Source organism: Betta splendens, chromosome 6 (genome assembly GCF_900634795.4).
Source record: "Betta splendens chromosome 6, fBetSpl5.4, whole genome shotgun sequence".
In the NCBI taxonomy this organism is placed as follows: Eukaryota; Metazoa; Chordata; class Actinopteri; order Anabantiformes; family Osphronemidae; genus Betta; species Betta splendens.
Window position 1 is genome coordinate 3,683,119 of NC_040886.2, and position 13,513 is coordinate 3,696,631.

General features: G+C 41.3%; 1 protein-coding gene across 1 annotated transcript in view; it reads right to left on the reverse strand.

The window, feature by feature from the left end:
- Positions 1-6,279: 6,279 nt before the first annotated feature.
- The window catches only part of nrn1la (neuritin 1-like a), a 45,247-nt gene continuing 38,013 nt past the window's right edge, over positions 6,280-13,513 (reverse strand). The window contains exon 3 of the mRNA XM_029154014.3: positions 6,280-11,611. Coding sequence (XP_029009847.1) covers positions 11,299-11,611 — 313 coding nt within the window. The 3' untranslated portion in view covers positions 6,280-11,298. The remainder of the gene's footprint in view (positions 11,612-13,513) is intronic.

Here is a 13,513-nt window from a genome sequence, read left to right on the forward strand (position 1 = left end):
ACAAATCAAATAACCTTTGATCAGCAGGGTTATGCAACTGGATTACGTTAAGTTAATGTAATTTTACACATAATGCTTGTGTTCTGTTCAAATACCTGATGTACAGGTAATGAGGAATTTCATATTATGGTTAACTATTTCATTAGTTTATGATTATGTGAAATATCTACATGTAATAAGATAAGCTTTGAAGAAAACTTTGTTTACTTATGGCATAAACTGCACTGACAACCTTCTGCTTTTTAGTCTAAAGCTTTACCAACTGAGCCAGCTGAGGACTACCTGTGCCACTGTTGAAGGAGTTGGTACTTCATTGCACAAGCAATAACAACTTAACTTTATAATTTTCAATTAATTTTATATGTTTTTAGTGTTCATAAATAACCAACCAACCTTATATATTTATACTTATATTTATGTACATGTTTTATATTCTCATTGGCTGGTGACTCAGTGGGTACAGTAAGCAGTAGTCTGAGAAGCAGGTTTCAGGTTCAAGCCCAGTTGGTCCCAAAAGTTCCTTGAGTAAGGAATTTCGCACTAACCCCTTGCTACAACCAGTCAGGGATCAAGTGCAGAGAACACAATTGAATCAATGATCAAATTATCTTATTTTATGCTATTATTTCACATAACCATAAACTGATTAAATAGTTAAAGTTAATATAAAGTTCCTCTTTACCTGTCCATCAGGTATCTCATGGCCTAACCCTAACCTGACTGAAAGACTTTACATCAAATCTCATCTCTAATTATATTCATGCAATAAAATTGCATGGAAAATTTAATTGTGTTTGTAATTAAAATTGTAATTAAATTACATAAAGTCCAAGTTTTAAAGTCCAAGGCATGATTATTTTTTTGAGTGTCTATTGATAACATGCAGTGATCTGTTTCAAAGGCAGCAGTGACATCCAGGAGGACAAGAAGTGAGCACATACCGTCATCAGCAGCTAACAGAAAGAGTGGATTTTGTGCTGCGACAATTAAAAAAGCCAGACAGGAATTCATCTAGGCTTCTGCTGCTGCTTAGTGTTTAGACATGTGGCTCGCAGACGCGTGGGTCTTGGTATAGGAGTGCAGATGTACAGTAACTGGCTGCACACAAGTAACTTGCTGTTGAATATAATAGAGATCGAACTGATAAAACCACTTCAGTAAGTGTGATTAAAACTTCTGTTCAGAACAGAAGACAAAGGGGTTTGAAGTGCTCTCTCCGGGCGGGTTGGGAGAGTTAGAACAAAGTGTAAGTGATGACAGAAGCTTTGATGAGCTTTTTATCATTAGAATATGATAAAAACTTCTTACAGTCAGCACTGCTGTCAGCTGGAGAGAAAGGAGAGGCCAGCGATGAGATCAGACACATTTGGCTCATTGGCTAAAGTAGTACATATAATTACACTATTTGTATAATTGTTTTCAACTAAAACTAAACTATGCAGAGAAATTATCATTTATTCCTGTGCAAAAGTCCTCTGAAACATCTCAGAGAAGCGAAGTATCGCTTCAAGTATACTCACCTTAAACTGAAAAGTATACACTTTTCGCTGTATTGTTTATATTTCCTTCCCAGGGAAGGGGTTACAATGCAGAGATGAAAGTTCCAAAATGTGGGTTCAGTTTTATTATTGTTATAAGTTGAGATAACTCCTATCAAAAGTGGCACTATACTGCAGTATGCGTTTGATATGAGTTATCAAAAGTAATTTATACAGGTATACTAAAAATCTATGAAGTACACAAATAGTTTAGTTGTTCAGTACAGGTAGTAAGTAGCCTGGAGGTACCTTATTACTATATGCAAGTTTATTTAAAGTGCACTTTAATGCCATTAATAGTACATAGTTTACTGTTATACATACATTTAAATATGCTTCAAGTGAACCTTTAAAGACTGAAAAGTATCAAGACATCTGGGATAATTTTAGAGATGCAGTAGAAATATAATATGAGTAAACTCAAGTAGATTCACACAATTACTTCTTTAAAGTATACTTTAGAAATATACTTGTTTTACTTGATAATGCTTGATCAAACAAACTCTTAGTAAACATTTTTCCTGCCAAAGTGTTCTTTACTACGAAAGCAAGTGGCTTCAGGATTCCTTCATAGCCACAGTGGACATGAAACCAGACTTCAGACTGCTCTTTCCTACACACAGCCTTGCAGCTGGAAATATTGCAGTTGATTTTCAAAGTACTGCAATACATTAAACTGTGAACACTGCATTGATATTTGAACAGCCATCTTTACCAGATATGTAATCTTATGACTTATTGTAAAAAATTAAATTAAATTAAATTAAATTAAATTAAATTAAATTAAATTAAATTAAATTAAATTATACTGTCAAGGCATTTCTGAATAGTCAGTACGGTTAGTATATGTGACAGTAAGCTGAAACCATTGCACCCTTTATACATCTACAATATACAGTCAGGACCATAAATATTTGGACAGAGACACATTTCTTCTAATTTTGTTTCTGTACATTACCACAGTGAATTTTAAATGAAACAACTCAGATGCCATTGAAGTGCAGACTCTCAGCTTTAATTCCATGGGTTGAACAAAAAGATTGCATAAAACTGTGAAAAACTAAAGCATTTATTAAACACAATCCCTTCATTTCATGGGCTCGTAAGTAATTGGACAAATGAAATAACTGAAAATAAAATGGTCATTACTAATATTTGGTTGAAAACCCTTTGTTGGCAATGACAGCCTGAAGTCTTAAACTCATGGACATCACGAGATGCTGGGTTTTCTTCTTCTGAATGCTCTGCCAGGCCTTTACTGCAGCGGCTTTCAGTTGCTGTTTGTTTGTGGGCCTTTCTGTCTGCAGTTTAGTCTTCAACAAGTGAAATGCATGCTCAATTGGGTTAAGATCAGGTGACTGACTGACTTAATAAACTCCTGAGTTGCTTTTGGCTGTATGTTTTGGGTCGTTGTCCATCTGTATTATGAAACACCGCCCAATCAGTTTGACTGCATTCACCTGGATCTGCGCAGACAGTATGTCTCCACACCTCAGAATTCATTCGGCTGCTTCTGTCCTGTGTCACGTCATCAATAAACACTAGGGTCCCAGTGCCACTAGCAGCCATGCACGCCCAGGCCATCACACTGCCTCCACAGTGTTTTACTGATGATGTAGTGTGCTTTGGATCATGAGCTTCTCCATGCCTTCTCCATACTTTTCTCTTGCCATCATTCTGGTAGAGGTTGATTTTGGTTTCATCTGTACAAAGAATGTTTTTCCAGAACTGTGCTGGCTTTTTTAGATGCTTTCTAGCAAAGTCCAATCTGGCCTTCCTATTCTTGAGGCTTATGAGTGGCTTGCACCTTGCAGTGTACCCTCTGTATCTACTTTCATGCAGTCTTCTCTTTATGGTAGACTTGGATATTGATACGCCTACCTCCTGAAGAGTGTTGTTCACTTGGTTGGCTGTTGTGAATGGGTTCCTCTGTGAATGGGTTCCATGGAAATGATTCTGCGATCATCCACCACCGTTGTCTTCCGTGGACGTCCAGGTCTTTTTGCGTTGCTAAGTTCACCAGTGCTTTCTTTCTTTCTCAGGATGTACCACACTGTTGATTTTGCCACTCCTAATACTGTAGCAATTTCTCCCATGTTTTTTTCTGTTTTCTCAGCTTAATGATGGCTTGTTTCACCTGCATGGAGAGCTCCTTTGACCGCATGTTGTCTGTTCACAGCAAAATCTTCAAAATGCAAACACGAGTCCTCTAATCAACTCCAGGTCTTTTATCTGCTTCACTCATAATGACATAAAAAGGGAATTGTCCACACCTGCCCATGCAATAGCATGGAAGTCAATTGTCCAATTACTTACGAGCCCATGAAATGAAGGGATTGTGTTTAATAAATGCTTTAGTTTTTCACATTTTTATGCAATCTTTTTGTTCAACCCATGGAATTAAAGCTGAGAGTCTGCACTTCAATGGCATCTGAGTTGTTTCATTTAAAATTCACTGTGGTAATGTACAGAAACAAAATTTGAAAAAATGTTTCTCTGTCCAAATATTTATGGTCCTGACTGTAAATGCAGCACAATCCTAAAACGATATTAGTTACATTATAGAGGAAAATGCTAGATTTTATGAAATATGTATGAGACCACAGGTTATGAGGCAGCTCTGCAGAGTGTCGTATGCAAACATGAGGAAAAGGTCAGGAGGCAGGAGGCTCTGCTCTGTGTAGAACAACATGTTTTACATTCACACACCAGATATTTAGAAGGACTAAAGGGCAAAGCAATCCCTGTGGTGGAGACATAGGACCTGTACATCTCACATAATGCTCATAATGTTCAAATTTATTTCCACTTTGAGGTTAACCGAGTTTAAGTAAACGGCTACACACTGAACCTGGAATTTGATAAATTACACATCTAAGGTCATGTATTGAGCAACGAGGGGTTGAGGCTGCTGTTTCCTATTTAGTTCATTCCCAGCACATTCGGCCGAAATATCTGGATGATGTCTGGTGCAGAAAAATCTCACAATTCAACTATAAATTACTTTCAAGAAGAATGCTGATTTAAAAGTGAACTGCAGTCTGTTTTCCACAGAGCGGACAGCAGCACCAGGTCCAGACGGAGCTGCACTCAGCAGTGTAGACCTTCGGCAGTGCCACCACGCAGCTCTTCTTTGGTGTAAAGCATCGCAGAAGAGAAGATTCCACTTACCGTCATCACCCTAAAGAACGTTCAGGTACTGAAGCTCCAAATGTCCAAACTCCACACATCTCTCACATATCTTTTGCCTGCCTCTGGTGATGTTTAAATCTGGGGAGAATCTTCAACATACTGACATAGAAAGATTTGTAAGGGTTTGACCGGAAGGAAGATTATGATGCATCACAAGCTCCTGGCTCTAAAGCTCACTAATTAACAAAATATATCTTATTTATTTGTTGTAATGACCCACTGAATTGCTAATGTAAGGTACCTAAACAAGGTGACTTTGGAAAATGGCAACCGACTTCTGCATCAATGCTCTGTTGCTGGCAGATTCAACATGTGTCTGCATTGCAAGCTGAGTTTTATTTTAAACTGGTGTCTAGTTCGTTAGTGACAACTCCGTTGCAGTTAATTGCTGTGGTTGTAGTATGAACACAGGCATTTTTTCTTCATCCACACACTGACACCATTTGTAAACGGGCAAAGGGTTAGAAGCAGCCACAAGTTGTAAACAAGCAACAAGTGACTACTGCTATATATAGATTATCTAAAGCATTTTATCTGGGAAGACAATTCAATTTATTGGTTTAAGGAAAACTCTGCGGCTACATTTGTAAAACGGTGCATGAGTTCATTTTATTACTTCCCTTTATTATTTATATGTATGATATGGATGATCATGAAAAAGCTCAGATCTCTGACTTCACCTGCTCAGTCGAGATCAGTCAACTGGCCACAATGAAGACAGCTGGTCGTCCAGGAAACAATCCAGTTTATTCAGACATAACAGTTGGGTTGCTGTGACAGAAGAGAGTGATAGAATAAAGCTTTATACTTAGTGATTCTTCACTGGAAGAGTAACAAGAAGTAGAAAAACATGTTAATCTATATCTATAAATTGACCTAAATCTATCCTGTCTGTGTCTAAGTTTGACAACTGTACGACAAACTGGTTGTTTCTTGGGCTGTAAGATGTCGAAACTTAAATAAATGTTTTACTGTCAAAGGTCAAAGCAATCAAATAAGGTCCAAGTAATAAACTGAGAATCATCAGTAATAGTGGAGTCTATCATTATAATTACAGCAGGCATAATTCTGTCTATTAAAATATTAAATTGCTAAAAACCTGCACCACAAAACAGGTTTCCTCTTAAACTCTAGCCATTCCTCTGGCAGAGAGATGACTTAGGCCTTGCCTGCTGTTGAATCTTGTAGGACTGTTTACAAATCTGTCCTTGCTCCTCAGTGTTAACTTGTAGATATTTTTCTGTTTTCCTTTTCCTTTTTCAATGGTTGTGATGCCGGTGAACTTCCACACTTGGCCTTGTGGCCACGCTGAAGAGCTCTACATGTAGAGGACAAACTGAGTAAGACCCAAAATGTTGCAAATGCAGCTCAAAAGACCGCGATACAAAGCACTTGAGCTGCTTTCAGGAACACGCCGAGGTTTCAACAGCCACGAGAGAAAATAACGTGCAGCTTTATTTAACTTCACTATTCAACTATAACTTCTAGCAGCAAGCACATCCTGTACAGAACCTCTAAATATTCAGTGTAAAAACAATCAGTCAGTCAGTCACTCAGCGTCAATTTAATGATTTTCTATAAAGGTAGCAAAACCAACTACATGGATGATACAAGGACCTGTAGAAAAGGAAGGGCAGCGTGACCCCAGCAGGCAAAACTAAGGAAAACCAAGGACAAATAAAAACACAAAGTCAGATTTGAAACCTCAAATTGCTCCATCTAAGACAAACCAACTGGGATGTTAGCATCTTCCATCTGTTGGATAGGAGGCAGGATTAGCAGAGGACAGCTTCACATACAGCAGGTGTGTTGCGTTAACACACGTCACAGAATGGTGGAGGCCACACTGTATCTCTAACAACGGGCAGGAGAGATTGAACGGCGTGTTTGAGAAGCGCTAGAAAAGAGCAGTTTATTCAGCTGCAATGATGAGGTCGGGCTCAGTGCAGTACCTCTTCTGTTAATTTGATCATCAAATTAACAATTATCAATTTCATCTGCTCACAGCATGAAGGTATGTGACCTCCGACCAGCCACTTTGGACTTTGGACCTTGAGCGTGGAGCTGTGGCTGACCCAGGTCACACTGCCACGCCTCAGACCCTACAGGCCTCACTGGGTTCCAGATTAAATCCCATGGAATGTTTGTCAGGAAATAAACTCCTTCGTCTAAAAGAACATGAACCTACGGAGGTTTGTGTCAAACTGTATGTAAACTAACGGCAGCTTGTGGAGCCATGTGCTGTTTATTGCCGAGGCCGAAGTGAAGCTGTTTCTCTTAAATGAGCAGGTCAAATACAGTAGAGGTGTGAGGACTTAGTCTGGAGTCCTCTCCACAGTGAGCCAGATGGTTCTAGGGGCAAATGCCATAGCAAATGTTACAGAACTAAAGCTGGATGATGATGGTCCCAATCATCCTCATGACCAGTGAATATACAGTTGTGCATGGGCGAATGCTGAGCGCTGCTTACAACTGTCCGTGTGTTTAATCAGGTTTTGGATAAGATGAAAGCAAACAGTTCCACTTTGCTGGATTGTTGGATTGACATGTGCACAGATTCACGCAGAACAAAGGTAGCGCTGTTTGAACATGGCTGCGTTCTGCTCCCAGTCTCTCACACGCAGTTAATCACAAAACTGAACACAGCATCACAATCAAAGATACAAAGACAACAATATATTGTGAATAAATAGAAGTCCCTTTTTTGTCTCTTGAACAGTTGACTGTACGTTGGACTACTGGTGGAACACAAAGGTGGACATTCAGTAAGAGACTTTTTTTTAGCCAATCAGTGCTGCGTCCAGTCCTTTTACACTTTGTGTCAGTTTCAGGCAAAGATTGTCTGTGTCTGCGAGAGCCTTGAATGAAACAAGGCTCCCCCCCAACCCCTCCTTGGACCAGAACAATGACACTTGTAGCCAAGTCCAAATTCCAACTGAAAGTCACGCTCAGCAATATAAACAATGTGAAGCACAAACAATATGTGGTGAAGCTTCAAAAGGAGCACTTGAAGTATACATTATACATGACATTGTCCATATACAAATGAAATACTGCTATTTACATTGGTATTCACAGAAGTGAAATTATTCACACTATACACAGTGATGTGATGCAACCCGTCAGTGTGTGCCGTTCATGTAATGATGGTGATTTGTCCATATTTACAAGTAGCTGTGTCAATTTATTTGTGTGTTTAGGTGTGTGTGGGTGCTTCAATAAAGGAACGAGGAGGCGTTCAGGTTCATTAGACACTCCTCAACAAAAAGGGGAAAGCTGACTTGTCTCCTATCAGCGAGCGCCTCCATCATTAGGATCGCCAACACATTCGAGTCTAACTTATCATTTATTTTTTTCCAAATTTTCTTTTCCTAGTCGTTTCTGCTTTGTCTCGGCGGTAATTAAAGCTGGGAAGCGTCAGGTTTGAACTTTGAGTCCGAAAATACGCGCAGCTGCGCTCGCAGAAGCTTGCTGGAGGCGAGTATATTAATGTGGTGCCCAGGAGAGAGTTCGTCTGTCTGATTCCCGGCGTTCCAGCAGAACTTCCCGGCCAGATTATTATACACACAAGCTGCTGTCGACGGTCTCTCTCCCAGCTTCACACTGCAAAAAGCTTTGACCAGCAATTTAGTATGTTTCTTTAATAAGTTGCAGTTGCATAATTTTCTAAAATCTATTTTTGTTTCTTTTAGTTGACTCCAGCCTTATTTGATGAATTCTGGAGTTCGGTGTGTGTTTTTTAAGGGTGTGTGTTCAAATATGCACATATCACCATCTAAACTGTAATTTCAAAGTGTTCCAGTATTTCTTTATTGCGTAAATATCCATGTGTTAACTCATGACTGCTCCAACGAGCATTGCACATGTATCCTTGAGTGTTGGTGGGAAATCAATCTCTACAGATACTAGATTTATGCAGCAAATTGACACCAGTGTTTGTTCCCAGTAATAACACTGAACACATACTCCACCGCTAATGTGACAATGATGCATTGGTGTTTAACACCGCTTCTCATTCTCCTGCAGGCCTCTCTGCCCAATTCAACCTATTTGTCAGAGCACCGGGGTAAAGAGATGTATAGTGTGTGATGCAGTGCTGGAGAATAACCCCCCTGCTCCGTTCTGGTCAATAACATTGTCTTTACACCACAGCGTTATTGAAAACCGTTAGAAAATCACATTTGTCCGCCGACACTACACCAAACACATCTTCTCATAAAACGTGATTTCGCAACGAACGCAACACCTCAGAGCAGAGCAGACTCTAAATTGAATCTGAAGTTACTGTCCTGGACAAGTGATGCTGATTGGGAGGCTACGGCGGCTGGACTCACTGTAGGGTTCATTCAAGCGTTCAGTCAGGTTTTCCTACTGTACGAAGCCTCCGGCCTGTGATTGAATCAGATTCTAGCCTCTAGTGACAGCCTCTTATCTGAGCTCTATGAAGATAGCTTTCAAAGCGCTGCGCCTTGGTGATTCAGCCATTAAGGCTGCTAATTGCTGTTTCTGTCAGTTTAATTAAAGTTCAGACCTACAGCAGCCTCTTTTAAGACATCCAAGCATATCGCTGAGCTGAGTCCCTTATGTGAAAAATAGCTGTGGGCTGATTTCAGTCTCTTTTTTTCCTTCTGCTTCACTCCTTCAGCCTTGCACTTTTCACAGTGTTTACCTCACAGTGTTTTCTGCCAGTGGCCTCCCAGAAGCTGCTGGTTTTATTCTGAACACTTATACACATATAAGTATTTAGAAACAAGTCAATGGTTTATACCGATGTGAACAAGGACAAAAAAATGACACATCTGTACAACTGCCTGAACTCTAATTCAGCCATGTAGGTGGTTTAATACGTTTATATCTGTGGCTTATCAGCTGAGATTTATTTACAACCGTCGTGAGGATTTTGTTCTGTGCTTCTCATATTCTTATGATAGTTATTCCAGAATAACTCTTTAAAGTCGGCCCGGCTTTGATTTATTTGTTGTGAAGATAGTAAAGCAGCCACCTTAAGCCCCCCTGTGTAACGCACGCTCCACACGTTTCTCCAGGATTCAATCTTCCGCTAAGCAGAATGCTGTTTGTTTTCCAGGTGTGCTCCTCGCTCTCTGTCTCTAATCTGATAGTATTTCTGATCCCAGGCCAGACAGAAACAACTGTTACCTGCAGCCACTTAGAATAACAAGCAGCTCCGGTGGGGGCCACACTCCCGGAGCATGAAGCACACTTGGCATGCACGAGGACTGGGATTCTGACGGGAGGACATATTGGTCCCCTGCTGCAGGGCTGCAACGCTGGATGCCAAACAGGGAACCCCGGAGGATTCCTGGACAAACACCAAGTGAAATTCAACTCCAGCACAGTATGACTTCACTTCAACTTCACACACAGTAGCTGCAGCTAAAAGCCAAAATAAAAAGATGCACAATAGGTTAATGACTTAAAACTACAACCAGCTGAATGCACCTCCAGTTTACAGTGTGAGGTTTTCCAGCGCTGCTGTGGAGGCTGCAGCTATTCAAACGTTCCTTCATCATCCTGACTGTATTCACTCCTTTATATCCTCCTGATCCTATGGGGTGAGTGTGTGTGCTCAGTGTGACGACAAGCATTCAAAGCCGCCGTTGCTGGTTTGATGACTTTGATATTTCATATTCCCTCAGATCATGTTGTTTCTCAAAGACAGCTAAAAAACAATCTAGGTTTTTCACCGCATCAAAACAACGCTCCCGCATCCCGGAGCGCTCCCACACACACACCGGTATTCCCCAAACCAATTTACCGTTCGGCACCAGTCCTGGCTAAGAGCCTGCGCGTTCAGGCCAATGGAATGGAGGGAGGTGCCCGCTGAGCCTTTATGGAGACTGACTTCACGTTCAGGTGACAGGAGAGAGTAGTTACAAACTAAACATCGGACTTATGTTTAAAAAGTCAAGCATTCACATCTTCGCTTGTCAGTGAGGCTGCTTTTCAATTTGAGCGTAAAGAGACTTGCGTGCACTCTTGCTGATGAATTCAATGACATCACGTCTGTGCCCTGTACGTTCCCTCCTTCCTGACTGGGGCTGATCAGCCTTTGTTACTCACGGCAGTGTTTTTACATTCGCATTTTCTTTTTCTGTTGCGTCCGGTGGAAATGTGGATATTTACACTTGGTCACACAAACAGGAGCAATAAAAGAGAGTGAAGGGAAAAATAACATAAAGTAGGTCACTGGAGACATAATAAAACTTTTGGTCTCTGTTCTGTCAGGTACCAGCTGTTATTATTATATTCCCTTACTCGGACAGACTCCCCTGAAACTTCTGCTTAAACTCACTATATGTAGTAGGACATAATGTAACAACACATGAGGTTGTTGTTGTAGAGTGTTAGAGTGTCTCTGTATGAACTGTGTGTGTTTCCAACAGAGAGACTGATAGAAAGGCAGAGATATGCATGAAACGGCACAGGCAGTTTAAAGATACATTATCAAAAAGCCTGTCGGGCGTCCAGACATGCAGTTAGAAGAAATCAACCCCTGGCGGAGCAGAGGAAACACTGAGTCTGTGGACGAGTGGAGCAAACACAGAGTTTACATGTGCCGTGGCAGTTCTATCCAAAGGAAGGCGAGCAGCAGATGCAGCAGGAGCGCGAGGAGGGGGGGGCAGCCCCGATGACGGCTGCCGCCTCTGAGGGACTCCTGGTTCAGCTCCTCCTGGCTGGGGGGGCCGTGCGGGGAGGCGGACGGGGCCGCGTGGCCGTCGCGGTTGGAGCACATGTCGTAGAGGTTTCCGGAGAACTGCATCTTCTTGGACTCTTGGCGCAGGGACTCCCAGACGGCGGCGGCCTCCTCCGGACAGCCGGCCATTGCCACGTTGGCGCAATCGTGGAACTCGTCCCACGACCTGAGGAAGGAACGAGGACAGAGAAAAAGGGGGACGTGAAGCATTCCTTCCACACCGAGACAGATCTACTGAGAGCTTCATAGTAAGTACAATGAATATGAGTACTGTCTAAAGGACAGTAATGAGTCTATGGCTTAATGACTCTCATGTTCTAAGCAGTCAAACTATTTCAATTAGTTTTGATTGATTGGTACAACACTCAGGCTTCTTATTTATCATTATGTCATGTAATTTTGGTATAATGAGAAATACCTGAGCAGCTGTAATTTCCTGCCGCTCATTAGCTAGCATCAGCTTAACTTTAGCTAAATTAGCCTCTATACGAGCAAGAGGACTTGTGTGATTGTTGTAGAGACACTGAGCTGGTCACAGTCATGATGCGTCAAAAGGATTTGGACTGTTGTTTTTTTCAATTACATGGAGGTTTTATGCCAAAGTTACTGGATCATCTGTAATCGTACCTGCAAGCATCAGCCGAGCCAGTCTAAAGAATCAGGGGTTTCATGTCAGTCACCCAGGAAGCTTGCAAGCCACCAAACTCATGAATTCAAGGACTTGTGCTCATCAAAGCCAACAACCCTGTGGTTTTGGTCCAGAGAATTACTAACAGATGATTTCTATTAAGTCTGGGACCAAGCATGTTTTGGTTAAAGGATTTCTAATAGATAATAGAGACGGAGTCTGCATCTGTTTTCCTTGTTGTTGTTGGACATTGGCATTTGATGAATTGTTTGTTCCTAGCTCACCATGCCGCTGTCTAGTAGTTTAGTTTAGTAGTTTATCATCTTATATTCACACCATGGTGACTTTCTTTCATGGGACAAATTTGATTATGCCTGTGTGAGTGTCCAGGCGATAAGAATCGGTGACAATGAAACATTAGGCCCTTCTTTCCGTGAATCAACTTCATTCCATTTTATTTGCTCCCTGGGTTTTTTGGACCCAGTAGCTGCTGAGAGACCATTTGATGAGCTGCATAGAAGGGTCAACCTTCGGGTCACACTGAGGAAACCTTTGTTACTGTATTTGCAAAGATCGAAACGGTGCCACAAACTGAATTACTACTGTGTTTTATTGATCATGAGCCAGAAAAACAACAAGAGGATAAAAGGAGAGCGGAGAAACAAATGTACATGCACATCTTTTCCCAGTAAAGCTGAATTAAACGTTATTCCAGCAACCTTCAAGCTGTACATCCAAACTTGAGTCAGTCGATTGTAATTGGCTGCTAACTCTTATCATGTAGGCATTAGCCCGGTGGGCTACAGGGCCGAACTGGCTGAAAAAGCAGAGGCCGATGGGTCAAACTCCAAAACACCGAGCTGCTAAAGACTTGAAATCTCAAAGCGCATTACCAGAAAACCAAGCAGCACCGAGGTTTCCCACCTTGATAACAGGAGAAATATGGACTGATCCCAATCACACTCACCACACACACTGTCTGAACTTTACAACAACAGCCTGACATTTTGCATGTCGCTGCTTATACACTGCAAGTTGTGGTTCCAATCAATATTTATTTAATCTTAATGTTGGAAGCAGAAGGGCAGCGCGTTTAGTCTGATTAGCATGAACGCCAGAGGCTTAGAGACATTAAAAACAAAAGATTATGACCAAACGTCAGCTTTTAACCAGTGTAACACCAGACTCACAATTGTCCCCGCTGCTACTCACTAGACTAAAACTTCATCTTGAGAAGATATTACTAAAAGTCTATTACTACTTTACTATGTGACAAACTCAGCATGTCTTCTACAAATGACACTTTAGAACAACGTCTTGACCACAGCAGCTACGACGCCGTGCTCCCTGACCTTGCCTTCTCCATTCTGAAGAACCTGACCCTTCTCAGAGAGAGTAGCATATGGTTTAGTGGGGTATCAAGACAGAGTTACATCATTG